This window comes from Lasiodiplodia theobromae (genome assembly GCF_012971845.1).
Source record: "Lasiodiplodia theobromae strain AM2As chromosome Unknown scaffold_10, whole genome shotgun sequence".
Taxonomy (NCBI): domain Eukaryota; kingdom Fungi; phylum Ascomycota; class Dothideomycetes; order Botryosphaeriales; family Botryosphaeriaceae; genus Lasiodiplodia; species Lasiodiplodia theobromae.
Window position 1 is genome coordinate 851,195 of NW_023336300.1, and position 18,278 is coordinate 869,472.

Sequence of the window (18,278 nt, forward strand, 5' to 3'; positions counted from 1 at the left end):
AGTAAGATTCAAACACTCTCACCTTCGAGGGGCTTCCCGTCGCGTAGCTTTGCATCTTCTTGCGTTTCGAATTCAACCGTAGCCGACTGCGTGGACCCGTTGTCGTCGGGCACATACAGCGTGCTGCCAGTGTCGACTGAGATCTGAACGCTCTTGTCTTCAAGAGCCTTTCCGTCACGCGAGACTGCAAACTTTGCATCTTCTTGCGTTTCAAATTCAACGGTAGCCGACTGCGTAGATCCGTTACCACAGCCGTTGAAAAACTGGCGGACCCCAACCACTGAACTGATCCACCTTCATCTTCTTCACCTCAACACTGGGCTAGCCAGAACCCAGTGGGCCAAAAGAAATGGCGACGACTGCTGCAGTTGCAGGCAGTCGCTGGCTAGTTTACTGATGACTGGCAGAGGGGCGACGGGCAGGGCAGCCACAGCGGCGGCCAGGCATGCCTTCCAGAGACGGCCTTAGCGCCAAGACTTTCACAGCGAAGGCCACTCCCTTCATCTTTCCGCCAAAGCCCCGCGGGACGCGCACGTTTACGAAACCATCTAGTAGTAATAGGATGACCTAGACCTACTAATCCGTTACGCCGTGCTCGATGTTTTCGATGAAGATTTCCCGGCCCTTATATAGAGCTTCTTAGCAAACTTATAGACGGGATCCGAGATGACTGTCCGAAGTTTACGAACGTTCGTATTAAAAGCCTCTTCTGCCCTAGCGCGGAATTTGGCAGCGACCGGCGGACGGGACTTTTGGTACGAACATCCGTACTGCGGCGGGTAGTTAGTGACGTATAGAGTGCTACCGGTGCCGAGTGAGATTTGAACGCCGTGTCGAATTCGGCGAAGGCCACCCCGATAAGAAGACCTCTGCCAGCGGGCCTGTAGAGATCGAAGGAGCACCCTGTTATGAGATGGACCCTAGGTGGGTAAAATGAAATGGATAAGAGGGTCTGCGAGGAACGGAGGAGCGACGATCGTAGGTGGTGCCAAGCCGGCAAAACGAGGACCCGGGGCCAGGATCGTGACAACCCGAACCGCCTAGAGCGCTTGTTCCTAATCTGGCCGAGGGGTGGAGACTGGTATAAGAAAGAACAACAGCGTGCGACTTTAAGGAGAACGTATATAAGAAGGGGGTTTTGCGAGACATAGATGAGCTTCCCGAAAGTATGCATATATCAGACATTTAAGTCCTCCGACATCTTTTCTTTGGGTTATCTTATCCAAGCTACAAGGATATGTAAGTAACGTGCGTTTTATACTACCTCGTATCCCACTTCAACCTTGTCCCGCTCAAACACCCGGGCTCGGGGCAAACTCTCCCGACAAACACCCCTGGACCTTGAGAAACGACGAGGAACCCATGCAGAATTATCTCTTTGTGAGAGGCATTGGAGAGCCGTCTTGAAAATTTCACTATTGGTTTCAGTGATAGGCAAGTGAAAAGCTATGAATCCCTTCCTTCCTACCCCTCTACCGGTATACTTGGTCAATGTTTCCACAGCGCTAAACACCACAGGACAAGAGTAAAAGAAAAGACAATAGAGCAGAGAAAAAGATAATCATCTGCATGAAACCTCTGAAGTAGTTTACTAGCAGAGATCTGCGAGAAGTAAAAGAAAGGAAAACAAAACAAAACAAAAACAACAGCTACAACGCACACCAAACACAAATCAACCCCTTAATGTGCCCCTTTCCCCCGAAGAAAAACGCCCACACCCCTTTCTTCGAGGAGGAAAAAAATTGCAAAGATCCTCCCACACCATGAGAAGAAAAGAGGAAAGCACAAAGACTAGCAGAAGCCAGCCTTCCGAAAATAACTAGAAAGTTGGTAGGGAACCCTGATGCTCGCGTGCACGCACACAAACACAAATACACATGATTGATCGAACGCTCATGCAGGCAGGCCCGTGTTTCGTTTGTCTTGGAGAAAACGCTCTGTACTCCGCAACCATTCCACGCCTTGAAATCCGATGGGGTTGTGAAAAGAGGAAAAGGAAAAAGAGAAAAAAAAAATGAATATGATGGCCTTTGTCTCAATGCTGAAATCCCATTTGTATTGATGGAAAGAGTTTCATCTTGTTCTTCCGGACTTGTAGTGTTGATCCCTGACCCCTTTAGATCAATGAGCATTGGTTTCATGCCGCTGCCCTTGTTCATCAATCTGCACATCTCCTATGCTCTTCTGCTCCATCTCATCGTTGCCGAAATCCGGCATCGGCAGCGACGGAGCCTTCCCGTCAGGAGGCGGGCTAGCAGGCGTGACCATGAGGGGAGGAGGTGCGCTGCTGCTCGAGCTCTCGCCCGAGTCTCCACGACTACGAGTCGTGTTGCTGCCTTCTGCGTCTGCAGGAGACAATGCGGAGACAGTCGATGCAGCACCATCTTCCGCCTTCAGGGCATCCTGGCTAGAAGTCTCGTTGTGAATCCCAGGAGACGGAGTCGAGGGACCGATGTCTTCAAGATGCTCCGTCTGAGACTTTTCTCTCTCCTCCTCAGTACCGATAACAGCGGCCAAGCTCCTGAAGTTAAACATGGGTTCAGTACCAGCGCCGCCACCAGGGGGCGTATCCGTTCCAACATGAGCATCGGATGCGGAAACACCGGCCCCAAGGCTCAGGCCGCTTGTGTTAGGGGATGGCTCGAATGAAGAGCCGGAGTTCACGTCCTGACCGTTTTGGCGCAGAGAATCTGCTTCTTCCGATTCGGCAAACGAAGATGCCGATGAGGATGCGTTGGAGAGCTGTCGAAGTGCCACGCGATGAGATGTCTGCCCGGTGAGGTCGGAGGGGGAAGCGGGACCAACCGAATCTGAAGGCTTCTGAATGCGTGCTCTGCTTTCCTCAAGGTGCTTCTGCGGATCGGCGCGCGCGGACGACGGGGCCCCGGTGTTTAGCGTCGACGTCGGCTCACTCATGGGATTGAAGCCAGCCCCGGACCGGTCGATGGCTTTCCCCTTAGAGTCGCCTTGTGCGGAAGGGCCAGCCGGGGAAGGGTCCTCTGGGATGTCAACAGGGAAGAAACCACTCTTACGGCCATGCTTCTGCGCCTTCTTCTCCTCCTTGGCCTTCTTCTTCTCTTCTTTCTTGGCCCTCTTCTCTGCCTCCTTCTCCTCCTTCCGTTTCCTTTCCTCCTCAGCAGCAAGACTAAGCCTAATCGCCTCCATCATCATGAGTTCCTCAAGGTCTTCCATACGACTTCTCCGCGAGCTATGCCGCCCCGACGCAATGTCTTGGCCTTCCGATCCGCGATCTCTGCCCGACGAACCTAGAAGCTGAGTCAGAGGGTCGCTGGATCCGTTTCGTGGCGTTCCTGTGCCGCTGCTGTTTGGACTGTCGCTGCTCAAGAGATTTCTTCTCCTCCTACCTAGACTGAAGCCTCTGCTGTCGGACGAATTGTTGCCAATCACGTATGCGGCATTGTGTAGAGCGGTAGCGGCGGCAGATCTCCGCAATGCATGCGCTCGTGCGTCTGCGAGTTTCTTCGCCCAATCCGGACGCACCATATCCGTGGTGATGACCTGTGGTGAGTTTGCTGAGAGCGATTTACCCCTCTTCCTCCCGCCTCCGCCTTCGGTAGAAGTAGGAGGCGTGAGAGATGATGCCGAAGACATTGCGGAGGGCTGGATGGTTTGACCCTGATACACGAGACCTTTTCTGAACGGAGGCGATTCATACGTGACACCGAATTCTGGCTGCTTGCAAAAGGGACACGCGGCAGGTTCAGATACCAACATACAGTCATCTTGGGGCTCGGTCGGAGGCGGGGCGTGCGGGTCGTTCGGGTCGTGGTGCTCGGGCGGGTGGGGATCGGGCCGCTTGATCTGGACGAAGCATTCGGAGCAGATGGGCTGGTCGCAACACCTAGTCATGTTCAGGTAGGGAGGGTAGTAAAGAAAGCAGATCGGGCACTCGGAGGCGTCTTTGTACAGGAATGCTTCGAGCCGCTGGCCGTTGACGAAGGGGTCTTTGGGCAGCATGACCTCTTGGGGCGTCATATCAGTTTGCGAGTTATTCTTCGAAGACGTTGTCAAGGCTGCGAGAGTCTTCGCGCGGCCGCGGAAGAAGGGAGATGATGAGGATGTGTTACCGAGAGGGGAAGAGGCCGAAGGCAGCGAGAAGGCACCTTGGCCGGGTGAAAGGCGTCCGGAGGCATCGGAGGTGTTGGAGGGCGATCTCCCGGAGATGGGAACCATGAGGCCGTTCAAACTCTGCTCGGACGACTTCGGGTTCCTTGACTCGACGGTCCGGGTAGGCTCCAAATCGGCAGGGAGAGGCTCGTCTGGGGCCGGCAGCGGACGACCATTGACGACGCACACCAGCTGAGCCTCAGTCCATGTATCTTCGTGGTCATTGAGACCTTTCCAAAATGGAGCCAAACGGCGTTCAATCTGGGACAATCAGCTCCATTACCGCATTCAAGCAAGAGAACGGCATACCATCAGCTGGCGGACTGTTGACTTGCTGAAGTCCTCCGGGCCGGTGTAGGTGCCCAGAGTGACCAAGTATCCTCCGTCGACACCCTCCTCGCGCACGCTGCGCTCGCGCTCCTGTTCTCTCAGTATCCGCTCCTTCTCCCGCTTCCGTGCTTCACGCTCGGCTCTAGTCTCGCGCCTTGTGAACTCGGGGGGATCTCTGTCGGCGTTGGTATTGATACCGAGGAAAGAGAGGTCGGGCCGGCTGCTGCGGCCGCTACGCGACGAGTACATGCGGTCGCTGGACTGGTGCTGGGAGCTCTGGTGCGAGGTGTGCGAGTGGCCATCGTGCGACCTTGAGTGGCCCAGCGACGTGCCGGGCCGCCCCTCTCTGCTGGAGTTGTTGCCCATTTCTGGGGGAACAAGCGGGAGAGGTGGAGGCCTAAGGAGGGAAGGCAGAGATTTTGACGCGGGCTTGGTGGTGAAGGCAAGCAAGCGTCGCTCTGGATGGCGCGTGTGTCACCTGGACGGTCAAAGCAAGACAGTGCCTTACCCGCGGCGCATCCTGGAACGGAAGCTTATCGCAGGTCCGGGGTGCCGAGTGGCTCGGAGGTCGCGTGGACAGACGTTGAGCGGGTGCGATAGAACCGCGGCGGATGGCGAAGTGGAGGGTTGGAGGACGAAGGAGGGCCCAGGCTGGGTTGTGGTAAGCCAGCGGGAGGGCTTAGGCTTAGCTGCTTGGGCACAGGTGGGCGGTGCGCTGTCGGCGGTCGAGCTGCGATGCAAGGATGATGCTCTGGCCAACGTGAGCCGACCGTTTGGGCTTGTCAGGCTGGGCTTGTTGTTTGACGGCGACAACAAGGCCGATGGAGGTTTAGGTGGCGCGGGAGTGCCGGCTGCATGTGCTCCTCATCGTTGCCGTCCATGCCTACGCACGCGGGGGCACACTGCCGCAGCCCTGTTGCGCCCGCGGCATGACGCACGCGTCCGAACAAACACCTGCAATCTCACCGCGACTGGCTTGCTCCGATCCCGCACACTCCATCTGCTCCCCGCCGTGGGCTGCGCTCTGCGCTCACTGCTGCTCGACCGCTGCGCTGGCACACTGGCCTCCCGCCCTGCACGGGCGGATCTCCGCGCTGCGGACGGGACTCTGTTGCCTGCGTCTACCTCAATTGCGTCACCGCAGATTCGCCCAACGTTTTATTCCCGCCACTGATTCAGCCGGCCTCCCATTCGATGGTTTACAGCACTGGACTTCGCAGCCGCATTTCAATGGGCTTTCCTTCACCGGTGCTTCTCCTGCCATCCGTCGGCCTTTCTTCCTTGATTTTGCACGCCTTCTACTGCATACATCTCTCGTGATAAAGCGACGATCAGATACCAAAACAATGGCGTCGTACAGGCATGATGCTGCCGAAGCGCTATTTTACCCACCCCGCGGAATGATCCCTCCCAAAAGGAACGCCATGTGAAAGACCTCAACTACTCCCCAATCGTCACCTCAACGGCAGCTCCTTGGCGCCCGCCCGTGCTTCAGGCTCGGGGCTGGCGGCAGGGGTGAGCCAAGGTGCCTCAGCCTCAGCCTCCTTGCCCTTGAGCGTCTTCTGCTTTCCGTCGCCCTCCTCCGCCTGCTTCCTCTTGGTCCTTTGGTTGACGAAGCCCTTATCCGGACTGTCCCACGCGTAGTCGACCCAGTCGCCCAGGCACTCCTGCACCCCCTCGGCCAGAATCTGCACAGCGCGCTTGCGGTTCAGGCTCCACTCGTGAGCCCTCTTCCACCGCCCTGCACGGTCCGCGACGCTCTGTCCATCCTCGAGCCCGTCGAGAATGCTGCGCCACACCATCATCGTCTTCTCCAGCTCCGCAGGTTGACTGACGCCCATGACGCTCACGCCGAGCTTCTGACCGCCGACTTCTTCGATGCTCTCGCGCTTCCACGGCACGCCCGAAGCCGGGTCACCGCGCGAACCCACGGCGGCGCCGGCGTGCAGCCACGTCTCGAGCGCGAAGCGGATGGCGATGACCTCGAGGCGCTCGCCGTGCATGTCGCACAGGTCGGACGCATCGCGCACCGCTTGGCGCAGCTCGGTGCAGGCCGGGTGGAAGTCGCCCATGCTGCCGACGGGCACGCCCTCGCGACGCAGCAGGCCCATGCCGAGCGGGCTGGCGTTGGGCACGACGTCGACGCCGGCCGCGAGCAGCCGCCGCACGCCCTGCGTCGCCAGCGTCGTGTTCTGCAGCGTGAAGTTGGCGTAGCTCATGACCACGTCTAGCGGCTCGCCCGTCTCCCGCAGCACCCGCTCCGCCAGCCGGCACAGCGTCTCGACCGGGTAGCCCGAGATGCCAACGTACTTGATGCTTCCTTCCTCGTCGCGGATGCGCCGCAGCTCCGCCACCGCCGCCATGACCTCGTCGTCGGAGACGAACTCCACGTCATGGCAGTATACAACGTCCAGGTACGGCGTCTGCAGCCGCTGCAGACTGCGGGCTACCGACGTCCGCACCCATTCCGGGCTGTAGTCGAACTCGTCGGACGCGACGCGCCCGACCTTTGTGAGGAGGAAGTATTCTTCGCGCGGGAAGTTGGCGCGCACAAAGCGCGTGGAGAGGGCGGCGCCGAGCAGCGACTCGGAGGGACCGTAGTAGGGCGAGGTGTCGAAGGCGCGGATTCCCTTCTCGAGGGCGGAGCGCACCAGGCCGGTGGTGTCGAGGGCGTAGGGGTCTTTATTGTACTGGTGGTTGAAGGTGGCGGTTCCGAACAGTAGCGGCGGCAGGACGGACGAGAGGGGCGTCTTGGGCGCCATTGAGGGCAGACGGTGTGATTGCGGTGGTGAGGGGCGGGATGTGGGCGTCGGGGATGTGGGCGCGGCGGACAGATGAAGTACGCGGAAACTTTGCAGGTTTATTTGCGGCTGAGTGTATTGATTTTTAAGCGGAGCGGAGCGCGGTGGATATCCGCTCGGAATGGTGTGCTGGGAAGAAAGGACAGGCGCCGTATCTCCCACATTGTGATCGGTTTAGGTATTACTATGCCGTCGGGCGGAAATTTGGACCGGGGACAGCCGCGCGCTCTTGCAACGGAGGCTTCGCAAAGACAGGAAGGGACTCGCGGAACGACATGGCTGGAGCATGGGCGGTGGAGGAGTTCCACGCCCCCGGCTCTGATGCTAGGTCTCGATAGGCATCAGCGATGCACTATTCAGTTGACGTGATCTGGGAGATGGTCGAAGCGAACTGCATCCGGCACTGCAATTGGTCGCGTACCCTTCCAGAAGCGCAACACGTGCGCCCGCTCTCGGCCTCGGGCTTTCGCGGACTGCTAGCGACCCGGAGCCCAAGGGCTCAAGAATCGCCGTGGCCCCGCAGCGCAAGCTCTCACATAAACAGCATGTGGAGCACGTCATAGATCTTATCTGATGCCATCTACAGCCTGTCATACCGGCTTTCGCCTCACCGCTCGCACCTCTCGAACAAAATCATTACTCACTCCCCAACAGTACGAGTCGGAGCCACGGCACGCTACCTTGTTGGTTGCCTCGTCAATCCGCCGGGACTCGTGTTCCACACAGACATGGGTTAGGTTCAGAAGCTGTACGGACGTCCGTACCAAAGGTCTCGCCCGCCCTGGCGCGGTGTTTGCCAGGAACGGCCAGGACTTTGGTACGAACCTTGCTACAGCAGCCCAATCATCAAACGTCATATCGCGCGCGCCATCGAACACGACTGCGAGGAAGGAGGGAGGTAACGAAAAGGTACGTCCCGCGCCAATCACCGCCCTTGGTCGCCACAGTCATGTAGTTGGTAGACGCCTCACCCAGCAACGTGCCCGACAAGTACACGTCGCTCATCGCTGTGTCGCGGGGTTGCGGCGGCGGCATACGCCTCGCTCGCGTCGTAGTAGGCCGCCGCCATAGCGCTGTCGTTGAGGGCGGCGCCCGTTGCGAAGGCCCCTCCCCCAAATAAGACCGCGCTCACATGTGCATGGCCGTGTTGTTTTTTGATGCAGTTGGCACCTACATACAGATTACCAGCATCGTCGCAACCTTGAAGGCACTGCTCTTACGACGGTTTGGTGCGCAAGGCGTGTGAGCGCTCTTCGTCGGCACTCTTGCACATCACGACACGGGCAATGTTGCATCTGACAGCACACTCGTCGCAGACGCACTCCCATCTCCCTCTTCTTCTTCCTCAACGTCCCGCGCAAGGCGAGAGCGTCAAAGAAAAAAAAAGTTTGTGTATCTTGTACACGGTAGAAATCAAAAATTGTGCCGGTGGCCTGGAGTGCAGAAGCGACCACATGCGATGTGCAATGCATGGACTCCTGGCTCTTGAGCGCCAGAGTCTCCGGCTGCTAGGAATACTACAAATATTTGACCGCCCCTGCACCTATGAGGAGAAAAGAAGAACAGGTTCAGGACGGAGGGGGAGGGACTTATATACCTGGGCGAGTGGCCGGTGCGTCTGCCTGCTGGATTGGAGAATGCTGCCTGGTTGACATCATCGCTGCCGCTCGCAGGAAGCCGCTGCTGCGGGTTGCGGGCGGGTTGGAGCGGTAGGAGGGCAGCGCGGTCGAAGTGTGGGAAGATGCGAGAGGCTGCCTGGCAAGAGCGCGGGGGAGATGGCTCGCTACAGCGGCCTGGCTTCGCCAAGCCGTGCAGCGCTGTACCTGCAGCTATCCTTGGGAAGCTCTACAGGGTGGTGGGTTTGATCGTTCTGTATCGAAGCAGCAAGTACTCTGCGACTTTTGCATCGAGTGCTGACGAGCGGCGCAGTTGAGGCATGCAGCGCAGATCACGGGCAATTCGCAACTCTGCTTGATCCACGCTGCTGCCAGTGTTCCGACTCGAAGCTGCGCTGCTGCACTTGCTCTCGTTCCGAGGAAAGGGTAAAGTGACACTCAGGGCTGAGAAGTGACGAAGGCGCCTAGCAGTGCCTAGCAGTGCAGTGCAGCGCATGGAGAAAGACCCAAAGTCTTGAGAGAGCGACAGACCCGCAGTACCTATCTCGCAAGCCTCCTATCCATTGTAATACGACAGCAACGCCTGCCACCCGCACATTCACCCATCCTCCCGCTCTATCACTAGCATCATCATCATCATTGCCATGACGCAGGCTAGCAAGCAAGCAAAGATGGTGAGTCTACCTTCGTGCCCGCAAAGAACTGCAGAGATGTTCGTTAACGACGCCAGCTGACTGTTCTTCGAATAGAATATAAACCTCGTCCTCGCCGACACCGAGGAGTTCCGCCGCGTCAAGCTCAAGAGCACGAAGAGCCAGGCCTCTGGCGCCTTCGCCGCTCCCCCGAGCCGAAGCCCGAGAACTCAATAATTATTCTTGTGCCAACAACAGGAAATGGCAAGCGGAAGCGTGACGTTGGGGCTGTCGGTGAAGAAATTGCTGCAAAGAAGAGCAGGCAGGTGGAGGAAGCGAGCGTAGAGCCGATGGAGCTGGAGCCGTCGTCATCAACAACGGCTCAGCTCAAACGTGACAGGGAGCACACCACGGTCATCGTGAAGAACATTCCCTCTTCAGCTAGCCAAACCAGGGCGTGCAAAGAAGAAGGATAACTCGTCGTCATCTAAGCCTACGTGTCTGCATTGATATTTCGCGAGTTCGGTCACAAGCACTTTCCCGGCGAGCCACAGCCGAATTTCCTTCTACCGTTCGTGACGCCTTCAGCCATCCTGCAGACTCCGACCAAGACATCCACCCGGGATTCGCGCCCTGGTACGCCCACAGCCCCATCAGCTCGGACCGCTCCGCACCGCCCGGAGCCCTCCACCGCGCCAGCCGCAGCAGCGGCAGCAGTTCGTTCGTCGCCGCCAGCGCCATCACCAGCTCCGCTCGCTCGTCCGCGTACGACGCCGGCGCCGTCCAGCCCTGCGCCCGCCGCTCCGCGCCCGTCCGCGCCCGTCCGCGACATCAGGTCGCCCAGCGTCGCGTCGATGGCGGGGGTCAAAATGCACGGGTTGGCCGAGTCGTAGTCGTCGTCGCTACAGTTCGTTTCCAGAAGCGGCGGCGGCGGCGAGAGAGGGTCGGCGGGATACTTGGCGCGCTCGCTCGCGGCGAAGTCGGCGAGGCGGCGCACGAAGACGCGGATGAAGTGGCGCCGCTGCTTCTCGGCAGCGGGGGTGCGCGTCGGCGAGAGGACGGTGATGCGGTCTCCGTATCCCGCTATCTTCGATACTGCCTACAACGCCGGTTTCACCTCAGATGTTAGAGATGAGATGCGTGCTGGCAACAAATGTGGAATGCTTGAGTCGAAGACTTTCGACATTACTGAAGAGGAAGAGGAAGATCCAAGCAAGCGATGGGTTTGAGTTCACAAATATGGCCGACTTGTTGCTCCTACAGGCTGCCTTTGGCGACGGGCTTAAAGCTCTTGCTGATGTCCACATGGCTGATCAAAACGGAGAGGGCTCGGCTGCGAGTGAAACTGATGCGCACGCCACTGGCACTAAGGAGGAGAATGCGGATGAAGGTACGACTGACTGATGCTCACTCTCTGGATAAGGGAGAAGATCCGGTCGCTGGCTTCGGACATGCCGCTGGGCACGCTGCCGGCTACGCCGAGGGCTTCAATGCCGCACTTGTGGAATTTCCAAGACGGCTTTCCAACGCCCCTCACAAAGAGGTAATTCTGGATGAGCTCCTCGTTGTTTTGAGCGAGACAAGGTTGAAGTGGGGTACGAGGTAGTATAAAACGCGCGTTGCTTACATATCCTTGTAGCTTAGAGAAAATAACCCAAAGAAAAGACTTCGGAGGACTTGAATGTCTGATGCATGCGCACTTCGGGAAGCTTATCTATGTCTCGTAAAATCCCCTTCTCCTGCACGTTCTTCTAAGACAGACTAATAAGAGGCTCTCTTCTACTAACTACCAATGACTATGGCTGCCACATCGTCTTGCTGTCTATCGAAGGCCCGCCCACAGACCCTTTAGCTAGAATAGAAATAAGTGTTCTAGGCGGTTTAGGTTGTTACGATTCTAACCTCGGGTTCTTGTTTCGCCGGCTTAGCCCTATAGAACTGCGATCGTCGCTCCTCTGTTCCTCGCAGAAGCTCTTATCAATTTCATTTTACCTACCTGGAGTCTATCTCGTAATAGGGTGCTTCTTCACTCCCTACAAGCCTACTAATAAAGGTCTTCTCGTCGACTTTACCGGGGTGGCCTTCGCCGAATTTGACACGGCGTTTAAATCTCACCCGCGGAACTTTAGCGGAAAGATAAAAAACTCGATAAATCAGTTGAGGCTGCTGCAGCTTACCAACAGCAGGCGGTTAGAACCACCAAGGCGGCGTATGAAGATCCTACTGGAAATGGCCTAAAGCGCTTATTGACATGTTTATAGACCACTGTGAACAGAACGAGACGGTCTATGAGTACTGGTACGCCGTCTTTGAGGCAAAGAAGGCGAGGGCAGAGGTGGCGGACAGGCGCCAGCGGGAAGCAGTTGAGGCTGCAGTAACTTGCCAGTAGCAGGCAGTTGCCTCTACCGAGACGGCCTATAAAGATCCTGCAGGAAATGGCAAGCGGAAACGTGATTTTGAGGCTGTTGGTAAAGAGAGTGCTGTAAAGAAGAGCAGGTAGGCGGAGGAAGCGAGCGTAGAGTTAATAGAGCGAGAGCCGTCGGCGTCACCAGCAGCTTAGCTCAAATGTGACAGGAAGCAGATGACAGCTGGCACGTGTGTGCCAAAGAAGTGATCGCTCACATTCTTCTCCACAAGGAATAATTTGATATGCGCGGGTAGTTGAGGCTACTGTCCAGATGCAGATGTGTGTTGAATAATTCGACATGCACATCCGAAGGGATCGTAGCCGAAGGCTAGCGTGAAGAATAGAATGGCTCCGGGCAATAACACATGTGGGTAGTTAAAGCAATTATCGTCCAGACGAGAATGTGGATTAAAACAATTCTTCATATACGCCCGGACGATGGCTTCAGCTACCTATGCCATCAACAAAATATAAATCCACGTTAGCCATCGGCTGCGAGAGGGGACTGTACTGTTGATGGGTCAGGCCTAAACTCGAAGACCGCAGGTGCTGGAGCCACTGGCTGGAGCGACGAGGCACAACGCAGATTTCTTTTGCCAAAGATGGAAGCGGAGGATCTCATTTGTGCGGCGAAAAGGTGGTTACACTCCACCCCTCTGTAAGCTTCAAGGGAGGCGCAACTATGTAGCTGGTTCCGAGAAGAGGTTAATACAATCATCATTTATCTGGCCAGTGGTCCTCCTGGCCTCGCATATCGCGGTGGCGGAATATCTTTGATGTACGGTAGGTGGCTGTTGATAGTGATGCTTCCCCGTCGTCGTTGTGTAGATGGGAAGAAACGGAGCTGAAAGAAACAAAGGCCCGTCATGGTTACGAACTGTACGTTCTCATCCAGCTTTTTGTGTTACGTGTATGGTATAAATTTACTTAATAATACTGCTTACTTAAGTTGACGTTTTTCTCTACGCTTCTGCAGACCAGTCAGTGCTCCAAGGATAAAGAAGGCGGCAAGGGGGTGAAGTGAGACGATATAGGGGTAATTGTAGTACACTGGAAGATATAAGAGCAGTGGGATCTGAAGTTCGAAACTCACTCTCGTCACTTCCAAAGTATACCTCTCCAACGGACATCTATCAATGTCCGGGAGCGTTAGGGTGAGCCTTAGGAGCTAGCAATGCCGTATAATATATTGGGCGCTTTTCTTTCAACAGCAGCAAAAAGCGATGGTACATTTCCGCAAGCGAGAAACCCACAACCGGATTTTGACCACCACCCACACCCAACCCAATACAACTCGACAACGAGTAGCCTGATGGCTTAGTCCTTTGGTAGGATTAGAATGTAGCCTTTATATTACATTTTGGCAATCTAACTTTCAACAACAGCCCCAACAGGGATAGTTAAGCGATGGTGGTGTAGTTGGTTATCACGTCAGTCTAACACGATTCTCATATGAATCTGGTACACTGAAGGTCCTGGGTTCAAGTCCCGGCCGTCGTACAGCGCATTCTTTTTGCCCGGGGACATCCAGAAGGGGTGCAATTAGTGGCAGATGAGGTGGCGTGGCAGATTGCGTTTTGGCCTGGCCAGCCGGATTTTGGCCAATATAGGGAAGGAACGCACGCAGCTGTGGGTACCCGCTTGACAGCTGTACACGTGTACGAGCACGTGTCTGCGCTGGACTGGTTGCATGGTCTTCTTTTGCCGGTTTCGTTGCTAGAGGCAGGGAGGAGGTGGTGGAGCGCAAAATTTCGGACAGGGATGGTGAGATGGTCCGTGCTTCGGGCCGAGCTGCGGATCCTCGGAACCGCGGAACCGAGTCGCCGAATCGCCGAGGCCGAATCATGGGGAGAGCAAAAAAACATAGACGGGACATGGTATTGCGAGATTTCATTTGAGACATCACTCATGCTCATATACTAGCGGAAGTTTCCATATTTGAGAAGGATGGATTTGATGTTAAGAAACTGTCGTGGATGATCCACTACTGCATAGATATGCACACCTACTACTTCTATCACCATCACTGAACAGGGAATAAAACAACGCAGAGGACTATTGAAGATTGACGTGTCTCATCTCCACTCTCTCTTTCCTCCACAATGGCCAGCTCACAACTCTGCCCCGCTCTCTCTTTACCCCGCAATGGCGGCGGCCTCACAACTTCGTTTCCCCCTTCGCCGCTCCCTCTCTCTTCTCTCTCTCCTCCTTCTCCCTCAACCCACGCATGTACGCCTGGCTCTTCAACAGCGCATACACCGTCTGCAACCGCGGCAACTCGGCACCCCTCTCCCTCGCGATCCTAATCGGCAAGCCCAGAATGACCTCGATCTCCAGCGGACTGCCGCGCTCCCAGTCCAGCAGCATGCTCGGCTTGCCGCCCTTGTTGCGCTCGGTGCTGGCGATAATCTTCTCGGGGCTCGCAAGAGTGTCGGGGAAGGGCGCGCCCAGAATCTTGGGCGCGGCGTCCCAGATCTCCTGCATGATTCCGGTGAGGTGGGCGCGCAGCTCCGGGTCGACGACCATGTCGGCGTTGCCGCGGCCGCCGGCGAGGATGGACGACGGGTTCATGGCGGCGTTGATGGTCAGCTTGTGCCAGCGGATCTGCTGCAGCTCGAGCTCCGTGTGGAACTCGGCGTCCTTGAGCCCGCCCAGGTCGTTGAACAGGTGCGCCAGCTGCCGCACGCAGGCGTCGCCGCGGGCGCCCAGGTCCTGAAGTTCCTTCGAGGGAGACAATGAGGCCAGGCCGTCCGTGTACGCGCCCATGCTGATGCGCGTCCACCGGTTCTGCCGCACGTAGCCGTGGCGCAGCTGCTCGGCGCTGATGACGGTGACGGCTGAGATGACCGGGTTGCGCGGGAAGCGCGCGCGGTGCGCCGCCTCGATGCCGACGCCGTTCTGGATCAGTACGATGCACGTCTTGCCCGAGCCGCCGTCGCGCCGCACCAGCGGCTCGATGTCGGCGCTGTCGTCGGTCACGTCTGGCAGCGCCTTGGTCGTCACGATCACGTAGTCCCAGCCCGAGGCGGGCGGGCCGAGGGCGGATGAGTCGGATGCGGCGGCGCTGATGGACGGGTACACGGCATGTGGGGTGAAGGTGTAGTTGCCGAAGTTGCGCGTCTCGAGCGTGACGCCTGATTTGGCGATGACCGAGTAGTTTGAGCGGCAGACGAGGGAAACATGGACGTTCTTGGAGGGCTGGTAGGAGAGAGAAATTTAGTAAGTGCGAGATGGATTGACAAGGGGAAAAGGAAAGTATAAGGCAAGGTGGAACTATGTGTAAGACTTACGTGATGAAGCCGCGAGGCGTAAAAGCAGCCTACTGCACCTGCACCGACAAAGAGGATGTGAATGGGCCTGACGAGGGGATGCGTGAGTGATTGAAAAGGCGAAAAGGCTGATTCTGACGGAGTAGGAGGATACTTACTTGCCATCTGCGCTCTCAGTAGATGACATGGTTGAAGAGTAAGATGGAGTGGAGGACTGCAAGTATACAAGAAGGGGTATAGCGCTAAGATGAGCACAAGGTAGTGACAGGGACACAAGGAAGAGACAGCCAAGACTCCGGATAGGAAAGAAAGGTCAATTCCAACGTTAACTGCAGCCAGCGACACGACGTCTAGTTAAAGGCGCAGTCAGAAAGGCTATTGGCGTGATGCTTGCAGACTGTTGCCGTCGTTTCCGGTATCTCGCGAAGGTACGACGTTGTCTCAAGTGCCGAGCTGCGGAGAAGGACCGGCACGATGGCGCGACTGGCGGAGCGTGGGGCGGTAAGGCAGATCGTGCAATCGCACGGCAAATTCTGCCGAGGTCGGAACGAGGCCCCCGGCCGCCGCCTCATTCTGCCAGGAGTGCACTCCGACCCCCAAAGAAGCTCACATGACGGACGCCTGATTTATGGTATTGGTCGTCAATAGTTCGTAGCTTTATTTTAGTCTGTCTCTCTCTCCCTCTTTTCTCGTCTGTGGCACATCACACAGACGAGTACATAATGGTATCCACACTGAAGCGCCAATAAAAAGAAATCCCATCTAGCCCAAAAATTTTGACAAAGAACTTCAACGACCCAATCAACTCAGCCAATAATATCCAAAGCATTTAGAGCCTCTCCTTCTGGAGACCCTTCCAGCCCCAAGTCTCGGCAATGAGCTCAGCAGCACGCTCACCAACACCCAGAACAGTAAGCATGGGGTTGATGGTGGGCATCTCGGGGAAGACACCAGCATCGGCGATACGGACGCCCTGGAGGCCACGGACCTTGAGGTTGGCGTCGACGACGGCGTAGGGGTCGCGAGCGACGTTGCCCATCTTGGTGGTACCAGCAGGGTGGTAGACAGTGTGGGCGACGCGGCGGCCGTACTCGTTGAGGTCCTCGTCCGACTGGATCTTGGGGCCGGGGGCGACCTCGCGCTTGATCCACGACTTGAAGGGCTCCTGCTCGGCGATCTTGCGGGCAGCCTTGAAGCCGGCGACGAGCGTGGCCGCGTCGTAGCCCTCGGGGTCGGTGAAGTAGCGGAAGTCAAGAGCAGGCTTGACCGAGGGGTCGGCCGAGGTGAGGTAGATGCGGCCCTTGGAGCGGGGACGGGGAATGTTGGGCGTCATGCAGAAAGCATCGATGGGCGTGTCGTATCCCAGGCTGCCATTGGTTAGCACCGTCGCAAGAAGCGCCAGCTGGAGGAGTGTACTCACCGAGAAGTGTTCATGCAGAAGGGGATCTGGTAGCAGTGCATCATGACGTCGGCAATGTTGCCGTCCTTGCCAGCGGCGTTGGGGGCCTCGCGGCGCAGGAAGATACCGGCGTCCGAGTCCATGGTGGTCTGGTTCTGGGGAACGGGCTTGTTCAGCTCCCAGATGATAATGGTCTCGGGGTGGTCGAGCAGGTTCTCGCCAACACCGGGCAGGTCGCGGACGACGTTGATGCCGAGGTCCTGGAGCTGCTTCCTGGGGCCGAGACCGGACAGGAGCATGAGACGGGGAGTGTCAACGGCACCGGCGCAGAGAATCGTCTCGCACTTGGAGCGGAGGACGCGCTTCTCGCCAGACTGCAGGGTCACATCGACGCCAGTGACCTTGTCGCCCTCGACGTTGATCTTGCTGACCCAGGCGTTGGTCAGAATGGTCAGGTTGGGGCGGCGCTCGTCGTTGCGGAGGATGGGGTGGATGTAGGCAACGGAGGCGGAGCTACGGCGGCCGTCGTCGGGGTTGTAGGAGACGGAGAAGAAGCCAACGCCCTGCTGGAGAGCGCCGGTGCTACGGATCTCCTTGTTGAAGTCCTCGATGACGGGGATGTTCATGGCCTCGGAGCACGACTGGACCCAGTCCTTGCAGAGCTGGTTCCTGTGGCGGGCGTGGACGGGCTGGACCGTGTTGCGCAGGTTGTCGAGCACACGGGTGAAGGTCTTGAAGTCCCAGCCAGAGCAGCCCTGCTCGACCCAGCGGTCACAGTCATACTTGAAGGGACGGAACGAGATCAGCGTGTTGTGCGAGGAGCAGCCACCGAGGACCTTGGCGCGCGAGTGGCGGATGTGCGAGTTGCCATTGGGCTGCTCGGTCGTGGGGTAGTCGTAGTCGAGCTCGCCGCCCAGCAGGTTGAGCCAGTCCTTCAGCAGCAGCACGCGGTCGTCCTTGAAGTCCGAGGGGCCGGCCTCGATCATGAGCACCTTCTTGTTGGGCAGGTACTCAGACAGACGGCTGGCAATGACGCAGCCAGCGGTACCGCCGCCGACGATGACAAAGTCATAGTCGTTGACGAGGTGGGCGGGCAGCTGGGTGGTCGTCATGGTGGCAGAGAGGCGGAGGCAGAGAGACGAATGCTAAAAGATGGGCGGGAGGAGAGGGAGGAGAGGGCGCTGGTGAAAGAGAAATAGCACGGGAGGTCGCGGTACTAATGGATTTCGGGCGTAGGCTGAGACAGAGCTAGGATGCAGCTCGGAGGCTCAGCAATCGGGCTCAATCGCACGGCAGTCAGTCCACCACGCGGCGGATCGGGCGTGTCGGTGAGCCGTCCGACGGCAATCGAGGTGCTGGCGGCGTTTGCGGCCAGCCTCGAGGCCCTAGCGAGTGTTGCAGCTGCAACGCACGGGCGTGACGTCGGCCGCACCCACCATGCTGGCCCCGGCCAAGCGTGCCTGGCGCCGCACATCCCTGCTCCCCCGTCGTATCGGTCGAAAAAGTTTTGAACATGCCGCCGAGGCCCCCTACGTAACGCTGCCTGCCGAGCTAAGCTCTGCACCGATAAGCTGCTGCTAGACAGTCTTCACCACCATTTTCGTCCCTCCTGGCGCCCTCCAAGTTCTTCTCGTCCTCGTTCCGGCTGCTGCAACGATCTCCGCTTATCGTCCCAGCTCGAGCTCCCGCACCCCTC

At 57.5% G+C, this 18,278-nt stretch overlaps 3 protein-coding genes across 3 annotated transcripts; all 3 read right to left on the reverse strand.

Annotated features, from left to right (window-relative positions):
• Nucleotides 1–5,912: 5,912 nt before the first annotated feature.
• On the reverse strand, nt 5,913–7,220 carry LTHEOB_4038 (Aldo/keto reductase; the record flags this gene model as incomplete). The annotated part of the gene is made up of 1 exon (XM_035513028.1): nt 5,913–7,220. One exon carries the CDS (start codon nt 7,218–7,220, stop codon nt 5,913–5,915), a length of 1,308 nt encoding a protein of 435 aa, XP_035375431.1.
• A 6,851-nt stretch (nt 7,221–14,071) lies between these two features.
• On the reverse strand, nt 14,072–15,370 carry LTHEOB_4039 (6-phosphogluconate dehydrogenase; the record flags this gene model as incomplete). The annotated part of the gene is made up of 3 exons (XM_035513029.1): nt 14,072–15,112; nt 15,205–15,271; nt 15,342–15,370. 3 exons carry the CDS (start codon nt 15,368–15,370, stop codon nt 14,072–14,074), a joined length of 1,137 nt encoding a protein of 378 aa, XP_035375432.1.
• Nucleotides 15,371–16,012: 642 nt separating this feature from the next.
• On the reverse strand, nt 16,013–17,694 carry LTHEOB_4040 (Glucose-methanol-choline oxidoreductase; the record flags this gene model as incomplete). The annotated part of the gene is made up of 2 exons (XM_035513031.1): nt 16,013–16,550; nt 16,604–17,694. The coding sequence occupies 2 exons, from the start codon at nt 17,692–17,694 to the stop codon at nt 16,013–16,015; spliced, it is 1,629 nt and encodes a 542-aa protein (XP_035375433.1).
• Nucleotides 17,695–18,278: the final 584 nt, after the last annotated feature.